An 18,153-nucleotide genomic window follows, 5' to 3' on the forward strand; every position below is an offset into this window, starting at 1 on the left:
AGGTTTACACATCAAAACTTAATGGAACTGATTATAATTTTCGTAAATATGAGAGAACTAATCGAATACAATTTTTACAAGTGAAGGGGGTCATCATTTTTACGCATTTTTAGACACCACTTTTCTTTATCGCCACAAGTGATTGTTTTTCCTTCGCCCTATCGCCACTGGTGCTTGTTTCTTTTTATATTTTTGGGTTCGGCCATTCCGAGAAGCTACAACTCTGCTAGGTAATTATTGCCTATTTCCCCTCCATGCGTTTGGATCAATCAGTAGCAAAATTTAATACCCTAACGGACATTAACTTAGAAGAACTCGCAGCAGCTCATTCCGACTTCTTAAAGCTGCATCACCGCAACTTCGAGCAGTCGGAGGGTCACGACAAGAATTTATTTACATTTCTGCCTGATTTATATAAAACATAATAACAAAATATTTGTGAAGGTTAAATGCAGAGAACATGAAAAAAGAGTGGGTTTGGTCGTCCTATTAATCCACCGTTTATAATTCATGTGGACACCTAATTTCCTCCATTTGGAGTTTATAGCCTTTGCTTTCCATGTAACCAGCCAGTGTGGTCCCATCGTTATTCAATCGTTATTCAAACTGTCCTGACCCTTGCGCTTGCGTCACTCTTTCATCCATAGTCGACCTGCAATTAGCATTAGATAAGCACTCATTAGTAACGCATATGATATCACCCATAGTAACGATGCTAGCGAACCAACACCGTTACCAAACGTGAATCGGTTTATCAAGTCTTTTATACTGTACCATAGATGATCTAACCATCTACAGCTCTTTATGACACAAGTTGACGTATAATGTTAAATTTCGCAAACAAAATAAACTGAATTGACAATAATAACAAATGAACTTTATTCATTACTTCTTTTATTATCTATTGAATAGAATCATTTTTATGCCAGAAAAATAAATACTTATGAAAAACGCCAGAATAGAAAAATCGTATATGGTCTAATCACGGATCGTGAATGGAACGTGTATCAGTCCCGCCGTAAGACCGGGAAGGTTCTCTTCAGTTGACACTAGGTGGCACGTGAGTAGCACGTTGAATTGAACCTTTTGATTCCTGTTGTTCGGCCCATCCCGTGCTGCCAATTTATTGGGAGTAAAAGTGATTAGCAGGTTGGTTGATGCAGTGAAACCGGTACTGTCCTCGTCGCTTTGTTTTCGATGAGTGACAGAATACAGTGGAAACGATTCCTGCGTGAACGGATTATGTCACTGTCTGGTAAATGCTGTTGTATTCTCGTAATATAATTCAGGTGCAAATCGAACTGACCATACAGGAATCTTTCAACTCCTAATGGATTAATAAAAGGTTCGTTGTTTTCTCGTAAATCGAGTTCGAATAGTCGCTGGGATTTTAGCTCGAACGAATCCAGTTTGAGGACGTCACTCGAGGAATGATAAACCTGTTCACTCTTCATCCTCTTATTTTGGTAAGGAAACTAGGCGATGGAGCTAAGGTAATAACTGCGCTAGTCAAGGCGTTCTGCTACTTGTATCGAAGTTCCATTCGTATACTGCAAAACTTGTTTAGACTACTCAGATCATTGCCCTTTATAGGGATATCAAAACATAATTTGCGTTTATTTGAAGAAATAAGTTACACTTACATGGTTCATGCCATACAAATTTTACAAAGGAAACGTTCTTAACTTAGTAACCGGGTCCAGTGCGCGAATAAGGGAGGGCAGGGGCGACTGGGAGTTCGTACTCGTGGACTGGAGCAACTGGGAGCTCGTATTCATGGACGGGAGCGACGGGCAAGTGATCACCTTTGGGCTGGAATCCAGCTTCGTCAGCAGTCCAGGTCAAAGTGAATTTCTGGCCTTCAGGGGAAACCCAGTAAGAGGATCCTTTGTTGGTGTTGCCTAGGACTTCACCGTACGATTCTTTGCCGTAAGAGTCGTAGGTGACTCCTTGCATCTTCTTCTGGACCTGAGACTCTTCACGGGTCGTGTAGTCAGACTGGGCATAGCTATGGATTGGAAGAATTATAATTTTTTGGTATGATTATTCTTAAATTAAGGAGTATTAAGAATGAAATTGACTTACCTCCATTGGCTGCTGCCATCGAGGTTGCGCTCGTCAGATTGGCTGGTGATTGTAATGTCAGCGTATTTGTTATCCTTGTTGTAGGCCGGTGCGGGGTAGGCCGGTGCGGGGTAGGCCGGTGCGGGGTAGGCCGGTGCGGGGTACGCTGTGGCGCTGGGTAGCTGGGAGCTTTGTATTCCGGCTTGTAGCTGGAAGGAGCAGCGGCAGCAACAGCCAAAACAGCGGCGATGACAAACTATGAAAAGAAATCGAAACTTCTCATTAAGCGATGAAATATTAAACTAAACCAATCAAAAGAAATTATATTTACTAGTTTCATGTTGAGAATGGTTGAAGAGTTGAACAACTGATGTCTTCAATCACCTTCGGACGGCGTTATATAGCCGACGAAATATCGGGTGTGTCTTCCATTTTCATTTTGTTTCCATATACTTTAGTTTTGAAAGCGGCAATCACCACCTTGTCGTGGTTAACTTATTTGGTTCGCATTGCAGGTCATGGTCCTTGCAATGCAGTGATTGTATTCGATAAGTAGAAACCGAACGCAATATGCTGATAATTATCCTTCAGAATTTTTGCTTGTCACCACCAACTGATGATTTTATAATTGATTAAATTATCATTCGTTTACCTGATTTCAGTAAAATTAACGTACAATGTGTATTGATTTCATAGAAATATGTGACTACGCTTAGCTAAAAATTGCCTTTCCCAAAAGCAAAACTATTTGCATCTTGGCAGTATTGCAGCCGCGGTTCACAAAAAAAATTCGTGATAAGCAAATAATTTGCAATTCCGATCAAGACTGATCAGTTTTAATTCAACATCTATAAACCAAGAATGATAAAAGGAACCTTCTTCAGCCAAAGAAAAAAGAACGCACTGTGGCTAACGTAAAAAGCGAAAGTAAGGTATTTTATCCAACGCCCAAACCTAATTTGCTCGAGCGAAATCAAGCTGCCAAAACAAATAGGTCAACTGAATGTTGTTTACCACTCACTCGACTATATAAGTCCAGGATGGGAGGACTAAAACCATCAGTTGTCTATCAAACTATCCTAGTACAACATGAAGCTGGTAAGACATTTTATCCCGTATACACACTGTGCAGAAAAAAAAACTTAAAAAAATTTAACACGACATTTTCCGACAGTTCTTCATTGCCGCTTTCTTGGCTGTTGCTGCCGCTGCACCTTCCAGCTACAAGCCGGAATACAAAGCTCCCAGCTACCCTGCCCCAAGCTACCCGGCACCAAAGTACCCTACTCCTAGCTACCCCTCACCAGCCTACCCCGCACCAGCCTACCCCGCACCAGCCTACCCCGCACCGGCCTACAACAAGGATAACAAATACGCTGACATTACAATCACCAGCCAATCTGACGAGCGCAACCTCGATGGCAGCAGCCAATGGAGGTAAGTCAATTTCATTCTTAATACTCCTTAATTTAAGAATAATCATACCAAAAAATTATAATTCTTCCAATCCATAGCTATGCCCAGTCTGACTACACGACCCGTGAAGAGTCTCAGGTCCAGAAGAAGATGCAAGGAGTCACCTACGACTCTTACGGCAAAGAATCGTACGGTGAAGTCCTAGGCAACACCAACAAAGGATCCTCTTACTGGGTTTCCCCTGAAGGCCAGAAATTCACTTTGACCTGGGCCGCTGATGAAGCCGGTTTCCAGCCAAAAGGTGATCACTTGCCCGTCGCTCCCGTCCACGAATACGAGCTCCCAGTTGCCCCTGTCCACATCCCTTTCAACGGCAAAGGCTATAAGATTTATTAAATTATGAAAATCCTGACTGAATAAATTATTTAAATCCATGTACTTAATGCCCTGACGCCTCTTGTGCTATCGGTACAAAATACGTGTTAATATGAAGCAGAGACTGTCTAAAAACACGCGACAAAAGAGTGGGTGTGTACGTCGAATATGCATTAGATTTAATCCACGCTTTATAAGTGATGTGGACACCTATAGTTTCCTCTATTTAGAGTTTAGTGTTTGTTCCCAATGTGACCAGCCAACGTGGTCATAATCCAACGCCATTCAAACTGTCCAATCCTTGCGTCACTCTTTCATCCATCGTCGACCAGAAATTAGCATCAGATAAGTTATTCATTACTACGCATACAGCATTCCGCAGCAATAACTAATTAATGATTGAACGAAAAGAATTTAATTAAGAATAATGAATAATTTAAGAATTGAATAATGAATAATTTAAGTTAATATTAAGAATGATGAAGACAAAACCAAAATCATGTCTTGAGTTCTTTGAGGTAAAAATTTGGTTGTGGGACAGCATGCCATTCCTGAATTGTTATTTCTACAGATTCACTTGAACTTAACACCAGAGAAGGACCTGCCTTTGATCAGAAACAGAACTGGTGATATCCATAGCAAAATAAACTGTGAACTTTTACTATTAAAAATGGAGAAGTTGTGCAATGTAGGACCACACTCAAGACACAATTAAATAGGAGTGCCTTGTAACACAACTTTATTGAAAGCAACTTTGACAGTACAGAAATTGGTATGCATTTTGATAACAGGAAACTTTTCCTAGTTAAGGTGAAAAGACCGAATGGTATAGTGATAGTTGCCTTTCTGGCTTTAACTGATACTTTTTTTACTGTGTAAGCTGCAGATGATCTTTGTTTTGTTTGTTTCATCATATAACATACACTGTAGTATACCATAGGTGCAGAAATGTGCGAATGGTATAAGGTGGCCTAGTATGGTGATGGACGTGGTCGGACCATTGGAGATTGTCTGACGCTAATTCCAGGTCGAAAATGGCTTCAAGACTGTGTAAGGATCCATATATAGTCTGAATAACCTTGGCTCGATTGAAAGCGAACGCTGTACCCCTTAATGGAGGAAGCTAGGAGTCAACACGGATTACCGGTGACTCTGGCCGGTAATTTGACCGATGATCCCACTTTTTTATTCATTCTTAGATATAGCTCATTTAAATAAAGCCTGCATGTGCGTGAATAAAAATTCAAGGATAAATAATGTGTAACAATGATCGTTACTTAATCTTTACCCGAATATTTTTTCACGCACATGCATGCCTTATCTGTTCAGTATAGAATGAAACTGTTGGCAGGTTAATAGCAGTCTTTGATATTGGCCTGTTCCCAGCAATGCGGGGAATTTCGATTTCAAGGTTCTCTCAGACAGGGTCATAGGCGATTGGAAACGACCGTGGTGGATCATTTTTGCAAAACAAGTTTACCCAACGCAGGAACGAGCAGGATCGTGAAACTCTTGTCTTAACCAGTCTGCTGTTGGTGATATGGTCGATAAAGATTGAATAATAGGTCAGGGTAATTTGCTAGTTGCTACCAACCCGTTCATGTCGAAACTGGCCGAAGCATCAAGTTTAGCTTTTCACTTGCTGCAATGCAGGTGAAATGATTTGGCGTAGTATGGGATCTGGCGAACAAAATCAAGTCATAAAGGATGTTGAATTTCAGCGTATGTAAATTTATAGTCATATAAAACACTACGATAATTACTATGCCTCATAATTATGATCTGGAGCCGACGGCATCCTGTAAGTTTCAGATGAAACAGGTAGTACTGATTAAATGGCGGTTCAAAAAGAAGGACATTCTCACAAATTCAAGAGTTACATGTTGCCAATCATTTACACACATTTAATTTAGCTCGAGAATGAAAAAATCCACAATTCTTGTTGTTGAAAACGAGAAGCACAACACACAATATTCGACTGTGCACTCTGGAACTACCGAAATCACAGAGATGGAAGAGTTGAACTGCTCGGGTGCGGTGTAAGTGTCTATTTGCTTTATGTCGGCGAATAGATTTGGAGGTAGAAGCTGAAAAGTGGAAGCGGCCATCATGGATATTTTATCCCCCTTCCCTCACTCCCTCAGTTCCGATGTGTGGGGGAATTCTCTACTTTAAAAAATGCATTTTCTCGAAAATGTCGCACCAAAAAGAAAAGAAAAATTAGTAAAGCTAGCGAAGTATCGTGCAGGTTTACACATCAAAACTTAATGGAACTGATTATAATTTTCGTAAATATGAGAGAACTAATCGAATACAATTTTTACAAGTGAAGGGGGTCATCATTTTTACGCATTTTTAGACACCACTTTTCTTTATCGCCACAAGTGATTGTTTTTCCTTCGCCCTATCGCCACTGGTGCTTGTTTCTTTTTATATTTTTGGGTTCGGCCATTCCGAGAAGCTACAACTCTGCTAGGTAATTATTGCCTATTTCCCCTCCATGCGTTTGGATCAATCAGTAGCAAAATTTAATACCCTAACGGACATTAACTTAGAAGAACTCGCAGCAGCTCATTCCGACTTCTTAAAGCTGCATCACCGCAACTTCGAGCAGTCGGAGGGTCACGACAAGAATTTATTTACATTTCTGCCTGATTTATATAAAACATAATAACAAAATATTTGTGAAGGTTAAATGCAGAGAACATGAAAAAGAGTGGGTTTGGTCGTCCTATTAATCCACCGTTTATAATTCATGTGGACACCTAATTTCCTCCATTTGGAGTTTATAGCCTTTGCTTTCCATGTAACCAGCCAGTGTGGTCCCATCGTTATTCAATCGTTATTCAAACTGTCCTGACCCTTGCGCTTGCGTCACTCTTTCATCCATAGTCGACCTGCAATTAGCATTAGATAAGCACTCATTAGTAACGCATATGATATCACCCATAGTAACGATGCTAGCGAACCAACACCGTTACCAAACGTGAATCGGTTTATCAAGTCTTTTATACTGTACCATAGATGATCTAACCATCTACAGCTCTTTATGACACAAGTTGACGTATAATGTTAAATTTCGCAAACAAAATAAACTGAATTGACAATAATAACAAATGAACTTTATTCATTACTTCTTTTATTATCTATTGAATAGAATCATTTTTATGCCAGAAAAATAAATACTTATGAAAAACGCCAGAATAGAAAAATCGTATATGGTCTAATCACGGATCGTGAATGGAACGTGTATCAGTCCCGCCGTAAGACCGGGAAGGTTCTCTTCAGTTGACACTAGGTGGCACGTGAGTAGCACGTTGAATTGAACCTTTTGATTCCTGTTGTTCGGCCCATCCCGTTGCCAATTTATTGGGAGTAAAAGTGATTAGCAGGTTGGTTGATGCAGTGAAACCGGTACTGTCCTCGTCGCTTTGTTTTCGATGAGTGACAGAATACAGTGGAAACGATTCCTGCGTGAACGGATTATGTCACTGTCTGGTAAATGCTGTTGTATTCTCGTAATATAATTCAGGTGCAAATCGAACTGACCATACAGGAATCTTTCAACTCCTAATGGATTAATAAAAGGTTCGTTGTTTTCTCGTAAATCGAGTTCGAATAGTCGCTGGGATTTTAGCTCGAACGAATCCAGTTTGAGGACGTCACTCGAGGAATGATAAACCTGTTCACTCTTCATCCTCTTATTTTGGTAAGGAAACTAGGCGATGGAGCTAAGGTAATAACTGCGCTAGTCAAGGCGTTCTGCTACTTGTATCGAAGTTCCATTCGTATACTGCAAAACTTGTTTAGACTACTCAGATCATTGCCCTTTATAGGGATATCAAAACATAATTTGCGTTTATTTGAAGAAATAAGTTACACTTACATGGTTCATGCCATACAAATTTTACAAAGGAAACGTTCTTAACTTAGTAACCGGGTCCAGTGCGCGAATAAGGGAGGGCAGGGGCGACTGGGAGTTCGTACTCGTGGACTGGAGCAACTGGGAGCTCGTATTCATGGACGGGAGCGACGGGCAAGTGATCACCTTTGGGCTGGAATCCAGCTTCGTCAGCAGTCCAGGTCAAAGTGAATTTCTGGCCTTCAGGGGAAACCCAGTAAGAGGATCCTTTGTTGGTGTTGCCTAGGACTTCACCGTACGATTCTTTGCCGTAAGAGTCGTAGGTGACTCCTTGCATCTTCTTCTGGACCTGAGACTCTTCACGGGTCGTGTAGTCAGACTGGGCATAGCTATGGATTGGAAGAATTATAATTTTTTGGTATGATTATTCTTAAATTAAGGAGTATTAAGAATGAAATTGACTTACCTCCATTGGCTGCTGCCATCGAGGTTGCGCTCGTCAGATTGGCTGGTGATTGTAATGTCAGCGTATTTGTTATCCTTGTTGTAGGCCGGTGCGGGGTAGGCCGGTGCGGGGTAGGCCGGTGCGGGGTAGGCCGGTGCGGGGTCGCTTGGCGCTGGGTAGCTGGGAGCTTTGTATTCCGGCTTGTAGCTGGAAGGAGCAGCGGCAGCAACAGCCAAAACAGCGGCGATGACAAACTATGAAAAGAAATCGAAACTTCTCATTAAGCGATGAAATATTAAACTAAACCAATCAAAAGAAATTATATTTACTAGTTTCATGTTGAGAATGGTTGAAGAGTTGAACAACTGATGTCTTCAATCACCTTCGGACGGCGTTATATAGCCGACGAAATATCGGGTGTGTCTTCCATTTTCATTTTGTTTCCATATACTTTAGTTTTGAAAGCGGCAATCACCACCTTGTCGTGGTTAACTTATTTGGTTCGCATTGCAGGTCATGGTCCTTGCAATGCAGTGATTGTATTCGATAAGTAGAAACCGAACGCAATATGCTGATAATTATCCTTCAGAATTTTTGCTTGTCACCACCAACTGATGATTTTATAATTGATTAAATTATCATTCGTTTACCTGATTTCAGTAAAATTAACGTACAATGTGTATTGATTTCATAGAAATATGTGACTACGCTTAGCTAAAAATTGCCTTTCCCAAAAGCAAAACTATTTGCATCTTGGCAGTATTGCAGCCGCGGTTCACAAAAAAAATTCGTGATAAGCAAATAATTTGCAATTCCGATCAAGACTGATCAGTTTTAATTCAACATCTATAAACCAAGAATGATAAAAGGAACCTTCTTCAGCCAAAGAAAAAAGAACGCACTGTGGCTAACGTAAAAAGCGAAAGTAAGGTATTTTATCCAACGCCCAAACCTAATTTGCTCGAGCGAAATCAAGCTGCCAAAACAAATAGGTCAACTGAATGTTGTTTACCACTCACTCGACTATATAAGTCCAGGATGGGAGGACTAAAACCATCAGTTGTCTATCAAACTATCCTAGTACAACATGAAGCTGGTAAGACATTTTATCCCGTATACACACTGTGCAGAAAAAAAAACTTAAAAAAATTTAACACGACATTTTCCGACAGTTCTTCATTGCCGCTTTCTTGGCTGTTGCTGCCGCTGCACCTTCCAGCTACAAGCCGGAATACAAAGCTCCCAGCTACCCTGCCCCAAGCTACCCGGCACCAAAGTACCCTACTCCTAGCTACCCCTCACCAGCCTACCCCGCACCAGCCTACCCCGCACCAGCCTACCCCGCACCGGCCTACAACAAGGATAACAAATACGCTGACATTACAATCACCAGCCAATCTGACGAGCGCAACCTCGATGGCAGCAGCCAATGGAGGTAAGTCAATTTCATTCTTAATACTCCTTAATTTAAGAATAATCATACCAAAAAATTATAATTCTTCCAATCCATAGCTATGCCCAGTCTGACTACACGACCCGTGAAGAGTCTCAGGTCCAGAAGAAGATGCAAGGAGTCACCTACGACTCTTACGGCAAAGAATCGTACGGTGAAGTCCTAGGCAACACCAACAAAGGATCCTCTTACTGGGTTTCCCCTGAAGGCCAGAAATTCACTTTGACCTGGGCCGCTGATGAAGCCGGTTTCCAGCCAAAAGGTGATCACTTGCCCGTCGCTCCCGTCCACGAATACGAGCTCCCAGTTGCCCCTGTCCACATCCCTTTCAACGGCAAAGGCTATAAGATTTATTAAATTATGAAAATCCTGACTGAATAAATTATTTAAATCCATGTACTTAATGCCCTGACGCCTCTTGTGCTATCGGTACAAAATACGTGTTAATATGAAGCAGAGACTGTCTAAAAACACGCGACAAAAGAGTGGGTGTGTACGTCGAATATGCATTAGATTTAATCCACGCTTTATAAGTGATGTGGACACCTATAGTTTCCTCTATTTAGAGTTTAGTGTTTGTTCCCAATGTGACCAGCCAACGTGGTCATAATCCAACGCCATTCAAACTGTCCAATCCTTGCGTCACTCTTTCATCCATCGTCGACCAGAAATTAGCATCAGATAAGTTATTCATTACTACGCATACAGCATTCCGCAGCAATAACTAATTAATGATTGAACGAAAAGAATTTAATTAAGAATAATGAATAATTTAAGAATTGAATAATGAATAATTTAAGTTAATATTAAGAATGATGAAGACAAAACCAAAATCATGTCTTGAGTTCTTTGAGGTAAAAATTTGGTTGTGGGACAGCATGCCATTCCTGAATTGTTATTTCTACAGATTCACTTGAACTTAACACCAGAGAAGGACCTGCCTTTGATCAGAAACAGAACTGGTGATATCCATAGCAAAATAAACTGTGAACTTTTACTATTAAAAATGGAGAAGTTGTGCAATGTAGGACCACACTCAAGACACAATTAAATAGGAGTGCCTTGTAACACAACTTTATTGAAAGCAACTTTGACAGTACAGAAATTGGTATGCATTTTGATAACAGGAAACTTTTCCTAGTTAAGGTGAAAAGACCGAATGGTATAGTGATAGTTGCCTTTCTGGCTTTAACTGATACTTTTTTACTGTGTAAGCTGCAGATGATCTTTGTTTTGTTTGTTTCATCATATAACATACACTGTAGTATACCATAGGTGCAGAAATGTGCGAATGGTATAAGGTGGCCTAGTATGGTGATGGACGTGGTCGGACCATTGGAGATTGTCTGACGCTAATTCCAGGTCGAAAATGGCTTCAAGACTGTGTAAGGATCCATATATAGTCTGAATAACCTTGGCTCGATTGAAAGCGAACGCTGTACCCCTTAATGGAGGAAGCTAGGAGTCAACACGGATTACCGGTGACTCTGGCCGGTAATTTGACCGATGATCCCACTTTTTTATTCATTCTTAGATATAGCTCATTTAAATAAAGCCTGCATGTGCGTGAATAAAAATTCAAGGATAAATAATGTGTAACAATGATCGTTACTTAATCTTTACCCGAATATTTTTTCACGCACATGCATGCCTTATCTGTTCAGTATAGAATGAAACTGTTGGCAGGTTAATAGCAGTCTTTGATATTGGCCTGTTCCCAGCAATGCGGGGAATTTCGATTTCAAGGTTCTCTCAGACAGGGTCATAGGCGATTGGAAACGACCGTGGTGGATCATTTTTGCAAAACAAGTTTACCCAACGCAGGAACGAGCAGGATCGTGAAACTCTTGTCTTAACCAGTCTGCTGTTGGTGATATGGTCGATAAAGATTGAATAATAGGTCAGGGTAATTTGCTAGTTGCTACCAACCCGTTCATGTCGAAACTGGCCGAAGCATCAAGTTTAGCTTTTCACTTGCTGCAATGCAGGTGAAATGATTTGGCGTAGTATGGGATCTGGCGAACAAAATCAAGTCATAAAGGATGTTGAATTTCAGCGTATGTAAATTTATAGTCATATAAAACACTACGATAATTACTATGCCTCATAATTATGATCTGGAGCCGACGGCATCCTGTAAGTTTCAGATGAAACAGGTAGTACTGATTAAATGGCGGTTCAAAAAGAAGGACATTCTCACAAATTCAAGAGTTACATGTTGCCAATCATTTACACACATTTAATTTAGCTCGAGAATGAAAAAATCCACAATTCTTGTTGTTGAAAACGAGAAGCACAACACACAATATTCGACTGTGCACTCTGGAACTACCGAAATCACAGAGATGGAAGAGTTGAACTGCTCGGGTGCGGTGTAAGTGTCTATTTGCTTTATGTCGGCGAATAGATTTGGAGGTAGAAGCTGAAAAGTGGAAGCGGCCATCATGGATATTTTATCCCCCTTCCCTCACTCCCTCAGTTCCGATGTGTGGGGAATTCTCTACTTTAAAAAATGCATTTTCTCGAAAATGTCGCACCAAAAAGAAAAGAAAAATTAGTAAAGCTAGCGAAGTATCGTGCAGGTTTACACATCAAAACTTAATGGAACTGATTATAATTTTCGTAAATATGAGAGAACTAATCGAATACAATTTTTACAAGTGAAGGGGGTCATCATTTTTACGCATTTTTAGACACCACTTTTCTTTATCGCCACAAGTGATTGTTTTTCCTTCGCCCTATCGCCACTGGTGCTTGTTTCTTTTTATATTTTTGGGTTCGGCCATTCCGAGAAGCTACAACTCTGCTAGGTAATTATTGCCTATTTCCCCTCCATGCGTTTGGATCAATCAGTAGCAAAATTTAATACCCTAACGGACATTAACTTAGAAGAACTCGCAGCAGCTCATTCCGACTTCTTAAAGCTGCATCACCGCAACTTCGAGCAGTCGGAGGGTCACGACAAGAATTTATTTACATTTCTGCCTGATTTATATAAAACATAATAACAAAATATTTGTGAAGGTTAAATGCAGAGAACATGAAAAAAGAGTGGGTTTGGTCGTCCTATTAATCCACCGTTTATAATTCATGTGGACACCTAATTTCCTCCATTTGGAGTTTATAGCCTTTGCTTTCCATGTAACCAGCCAGTGTGGTCCCATCGTTATTCAATCGTTATTCAAACTGTCCTGACCCTTGCGCTTGCGTCACTCTTTCATCCATAGTCGACCTGCAATTAGCATTAGATAAGCACTCATTAGTAACGCATATGATATCACCCATAGTAACGATGCTAGCGAACCAACACCGTTACCAAACGTGAATCGGTTTATCAAGTCTTTTATACTGTACCATAGATGATCTAACCATCTACAGCTCTTTATGACACAAGTTGACGTATAATGTTAAATTTCGCAAACAAAATAAACTGAATTGACAATAATAACAAATGAACTTTATTCATTACTTCTTTTATTATCTATTGAATAGAATCATTTTTATGCCAGAAAAATAAATACTTATGAAAAACGCCAGAATAGAAAAATCGTATATGGTCTAATCACGGATCGTGAATGGAACGTGTATCAGTCCCGCCGTAAGACCGGGAAGGTTCTCTTCAGTTGACACTAGGTGGCACGTGAGTAGCACGTTGAATTGAACCTTTGATTCCTGTTGTTCGGCCCATCCCGTTGCCAATTTATTGGGAGTAAAAGTGATTAGCAGGTTGGTTGATGCAGTGAAACCGGTACTGTCCTCGTCGCTTTGTTTTCGATGAGTGACAGAATACAGTGGAAACGATTCCTGCGTGAACGGATTATGTCACTGTCTGGTAAATGCTGTTGTATTCTCGTAATATAATTCAGGTGCAAATCGAACTGACCATACAGGAATCTTTCAACTCCTAATGGATTAATAAAAGGTTCGTTGTTTTCTCGTAAATCGAGTTCGAATAGTCGCTGGGATTTTAGCTCGAACGAATCCAGTTTGAGGACGTCACTCGAGGAATGATAAACCTGTTCACTCTTCATCCTCTTATTTTGGTAAGGAAACTAGGCGATGGAGCTAAGGTAATAACTGCGCTAGTCAAGGCGTTCTGCTACTTGTATCGAAGTTCCATTCGTATACTGCAAAACTTGTTTAGACTACTCAGATCATTGCCCTTTATAGGGATATCAAAACATAATTTGCGTTTATTTGAAGAAATAAGTTACACTTACATGGTTCATGCCATACAAATTTTACAAAGGAAACGTTCTTAACTTAGTAACCGGGTCCAGTGCGCGAATAAGGGAGGGCAGGGGCGACTGGGAGTTCGTACTCGTGGACTGGAGCAACTGGGAGCTCGTATTCATGGACGGGAGCGACGGGCAAGTGATCACCTTTGGGCTGGAATCCAGCTTCGTCAGCAGTCCAGGTCAAAGTGAATTTCTGGCCTTCAGGGGAAACCCAGTAAGAGGATCCTTTGTTGGTGTTGCCTAGGACTTCACCGTACGATTCTTTGCCGTAAGAGTCGTAGGTGACTCCTTGCATCTTCTTCTGGACCTGAGACTCTTCACGGGTCGTGTAGTCAGACTGGGCATAGCTATGGATTGGAAGAATTATAATTTTTTGGTATGATTATTCTTAAATTAAGGAGTATTAAGAATGAAATTGACTTACCTCCATTGGCTGCTGCCATCGAGGTTGCGCTCGTCAGATTGGCTGGTGATTGTAATGTCAGCGTATTTGTTATCCTTGTTGTAGGCCGGTGCGGGGTAGGCCGGTGCGGGGTAGGCCGGTGCGGGGTAGGCCGGTGCGGGGTCGCTTGGCGCTGGGTAGCTGGGAGCTTTGTATTCCGGCTTGTAGCTGGAAGGAGCAGCGGCAGCAACAGCCAAAACAGCGGCGATGACAAACTATGAAAAGAAATCGAAACTTCTCATTAAGCGATGAAATATTAAACTAAACCAATCAAAAGAAATTATATTTACTAGTTTCATGTTGAGAATGGTTGAAGAGTTGAACAACTGATGTCTTCAATCACCTTCGGACGGCGTTATATAGCCGACGAAATATCGGGTGTGTCTTCCATTTTCATTTTGTTTCCATATACTTTAGTTTTGAAAGCGGCAATCACCACCTTGTCGTGGTTAACTTATTTGGTTCGCATTGCAGGTCATGGTCCTTGCAATGCAGTGATTGTATTCGATAAGTAGAAACCGAACGCAATATGCTGATAATTATCCTTCAGAATTTTTGCTTGTCACCACCAACTGATGATTTTATAATTGATTAAATTATCATTCGTTTACCTGATTTCAGTAAAATTAACGTACAATGTGTATTGATTTCATAGAAATATGTGACTACGCTTAGCTAAAAATTGCCTTTCCCAAAAGCAAAACTATTTGCATCTTGGCAGTATTGCAGCCGCGGTTCACAAAAAAAATTCGTGATAAGCAAATAATTTGCAATTCCGATCAAGACTGATCAGTTTTAATTCAACATCTATAAACCAAGAATGATAAAAGGAACCTTCTTCAGCCAAAGAAAAAAGAACGCACTGTGGCTAACGTAAAAAGCGAAAGTAAGGTATTTTATCCAACGCCCAAACCTAATTTGCTCGAGCGAAATCAAGCTGCCAAAACAAATAGGTCAACTGAATGTTGTTTACCACTCACTCGACTATATAAGTCCAGGATGGGAGGACTAAAACCATCAGTTGTCTATCAAACTATCCTAGTACAACATGAAGCTGGTAAGACATTTTATCCCGTATACACACTGTGCAGAAAAAAAACTTAAAAAAATTTAACACGACATTTTCCGACAGTTCTTCATTGCCGCTTTCTTGGCTGTTGCTGCCGCTGCACCTTCCAGCTACAAGCCGGAATACAAAGCTCCCAGCTACCCTGCCCCAAGCTACCCGGCACCAAAGTACCCTACTCCTAGCTACCCCTCACCAGCCTACCCCGCACCAGCCTACCCCGCACCAGCCTACCCCGCACCGGCCTACAACAAGGATAACAAATACGCTGACATTACAATCACCAGCCAATCTGACGAGCGCAACCTCGATGGCAGCAGCCAATGGAGGTAAGTCAATTTCATTCTTAATACTCCTTAATTTAAGAATAATCATACCAAAAAATTATAATTCTTCCAATCCATAGCTATGCCCAGTCTGACTACACGACCCGTGAAGAGTCTCAGGTCCAGAAGAAGATGCAAGGAGTCACCTACGACTCTTACGGCAAAGAATCGTACGGTGAAGTCCTAGGCAACACCAACAAAGGATCCTCTTACTGGGTTTCCCCTGAAGGCCAGAAATTCACTTTGACCTGGGCCGCTGATGAAGCCGGTTTCCAGCCAAAAGGTGATCACTTGCCCGTCGCTCCCGTCCACGAATACGAGCTCCCAGTTGCCCCTGTCCACATCCCTTTCAACGGCAAAGGCTATAAGATTTATTAAATTATGAAAATCCTGACTGAATAAATTATTTAAATCCATGTACTTAATGCCCTGACGCCTCTTGTGCTATCGGTACAAAATACGTGTTAATATGAAGCAGAGACTGTCTAAAAACACGCGACAAAAGAGTGGGTGTGTACGTCGAATATGCATTAGATTTAATCCACGCTTTATAAGTGATGTGGACACCTATAGTTTCCTCTATTTAGAGTTTAGTGTTTGTTCCCAATGTGACCAGCCAACGTGGTCATAATCCAACGCCATTCAAACTGTCCAATCCTTGCGTCACTCTTTCATCCATCGTCGACCAGAAATTAGCATCAGATAAGTTATTCATTACTACGCATACAGCATTCCGCAGCAATAACTAATTAATGATTGAACGAAAAGAATTTAATTAAGAATAATGAATAATTTAAGAATTGAATAATGAATAATTTAAGTTAATATTAAGAATGATGAAGACAAAACCAAAATCATGTCTTGAGTTCTTTGAGGTAAAAATTTGGTTGTGGGACAGCATGCCATTCCTGAATTGTTATTTCTACAGATTCACTTGAACTTAACACCAGAGAAGGACCTGCCTTTGATCAGAAACAGAACTGGTGATATCCATAGCAAAATAAACTGTGAACTTTTACTATTAAAAATGGAGAAGTTGTGCAATGTAGGACCACACTCAAGACACAATTAAATAGGAGTGCCTTGTAACACAACTTTATTGAAAGCAACTTTGACAGTACAGAAATTGGTATGCATTTTGATAACAGGAAACTTTTCCTAGTTAAGGTGAAAAGACCGAATGGTATAGTGATAGTTGCCTTTCTGGCTTTAACTGATACTTTTTTACTGTGTAAGCTGCAGATGATCTTTGTTTTGTTTGTTTCATCATATAACATACACTGTAGTATACCATAGGTGCAGAAATGTGCGAATGGTATAAGGTGGCCTAGTATGGTGATGGACGTGGTCGGACCATTGGAGATTGTCTGACGCTAATTCCAGGTCGAAAATGGCTTCAAGACTGTGTAAGGATCCATATATAGTCTGAATAACCTTGGCTCGATTGAAAGCGAACGCTGTACCCCTTAATGGAGGAAGCTAGGAGTCAACACGGATTACCGGTGACTCTGGCCGGTAATTTGACCGATGATCCCACTTTTTTATTCATTCTTAGATATAGCTCATTTAAATAAAGCCTGCATGTGCGTGAATAAAAATTCAAGGATAAATAATGTGTAACAATGATCGTTACTTAATCTTTACCCGAATATTTTTTCACGCACATGCATGCCTTATCTGTTCAGTATAGAATGAAACTGTTGGCAGGTTAATAGCAGTCTTTGATATTGGCCTGTTCCCAGCAATGCGGGGAATTTCGATTTCAAGGTTCTCTCAGACAGGGTCATAGGCGATTGGAAACGACCGTGGTGGATCATTTTTGCAAAACAAGTTTACCCAACGCAGGAACGAGCAGGATCGTGAAACTCTTGTCTTAACCAGTCTGCTGTTGGTGATATGGTCGATAAAGATTGAATAATAGGTCAGGGTAATTTGCTAGTTGCTACCAACCCGTTCATGTCGAAACTGGCCGAAGCATCAAGTTTAGCTTTTCACTTGCTGCAATGCAGGTGAAATGATTTGGCGTAGTATGGGATCTGGCGAACAAAATCAAGTCATAAAGGATGTTGAATTTCAGCGTATGTAAATTTATAGTCATATAAAACACTACGATAATTACTATGCCTCATAATTATGATCTGGAGCCGACGGCATCCTGTAAGTTTCAGATGAAACAGGTAGTACTGATTAAATGGCGGTTCAAAAAGAAGGACATTCTCACAAATTCAAGAGTTACATGTTGCCAATCATTTACACACATTTAATTTAGCTCGAGAATGAAAAAATCCACAATTCTTGTTGTTGAAAACGAGAAGCACAACACACAATATTCGACTGTGCACTCTGGAACTACCGAAATCACAGAGATGGAAGAGTTGAACTGCTCGGGTGCGGTGTAAGTGTCTATTTGCTTTATGTCGGCGAATAGATTTGGAGGTAGAAGCTGAAAAGTGGAAGCGGCCATCA

The 18,153-nt window shown here is 40.7% G+C and overlaps 5 protein-coding genes across 5 annotated transcripts; all 5 read right to left on the bottom strand.

Annotated features, from left to right (window-relative positions):
• Positions 1-1,598: 1,598 nt before the first annotated feature.
• Positions 1,599-1,971, bottom strand: LOC123474251 (pupal cuticle protein Edg-78E-like). The gene has a single exon (XM_045176183.1). It carries the CDS (start codon positions 1,954-1,956, stop codon positions 1,687-1,689), a length of 270 nt encoding a protein of 89 aa, XP_045032118.1. The 5' UTR covers positions 1,957-1,971; the 3' UTR covers positions 1,599-1,686.
• A 5,725-nt stretch (positions 1,972-7,696) lies between these two features.
• LOC123474247 (pupal cuticle protein Edg-78E-like) lies at positions 7,697-8,069 on the bottom strand. Its single transcript, XM_045176180.1, has one exon. It carries the CDS (start codon positions 8,052-8,054, stop codon positions 7,785-7,787), a length of 270 nt encoding a protein of 89 aa, XP_045032115.1. The 5' UTR covers positions 8,055-8,069; the 3' UTR covers positions 7,697-7,784.
• Positions 8,070-8,179: 110 nt separating this feature from the next.
• LOC123474248 (protein FAM71E2-like) lies at positions 8,180-8,866 on the bottom strand. The gene is made up of 2 exons (XM_045176181.1): positions 8,492-8,866; positions 8,180-8,416 (listed from the first exon to the last, which is right to left on the bottom strand). The coding sequence occupies exons 1-2, from the start codon at positions 8,498-8,500 to the stop codon at positions 8,180-8,182; spliced, it is 246 nt and encodes an 81-aa protein (XP_045032116.1). The 5' UTR covers positions 8,501-8,866.
• A 4,924-nt stretch (positions 8,867-13,790) lies between these two features.
• Positions 13,791-14,163, bottom strand: LOC123474022 (pupal cuticle protein Edg-78E-like). Its single transcript, XM_045175808.1, has one exon. The coding sequence runs from the start codon at positions 14,146-14,148 to the stop codon at positions 13,879-13,881; it is 270 nt and encodes an 89-aa protein (XP_045031743.1). The 5' UTR covers positions 14,149-14,163; the 3' UTR covers positions 13,791-13,878.
• A 110-nt stretch (positions 14,164-14,273) lies between these two features.
• LOC123474023 (protein FAM71E2-like) lies at positions 14,274-14,960 on the bottom strand. The gene is made up of 2 exons (XM_045175809.1): positions 14,586-14,960; positions 14,274-14,510 (listed from the first exon to the last, which is right to left on the bottom strand). Exons 1-2 carry the CDS (start codon positions 14,592-14,594, stop codon positions 14,274-14,276), a joined length of 246 nt encoding a protein of 81 aa, XP_045031744.1. The 5' UTR covers positions 14,595-14,960.
• Between the last annotated feature and the right edge of the window lie 3,193 nt (positions 14,961-18,153).

Source organism: Daphnia magna, linkage group LG7 (genome assembly GCF_020631705.1).
Source record: "Daphnia magna isolate NIES linkage group LG7, ASM2063170v1.1, whole genome shotgun sequence".
In the NCBI taxonomy this organism is placed as follows: Eukaryota; Metazoa; Arthropoda; class Branchiopoda; order Diplostraca; family Daphniidae; genus Daphnia; species Daphnia magna.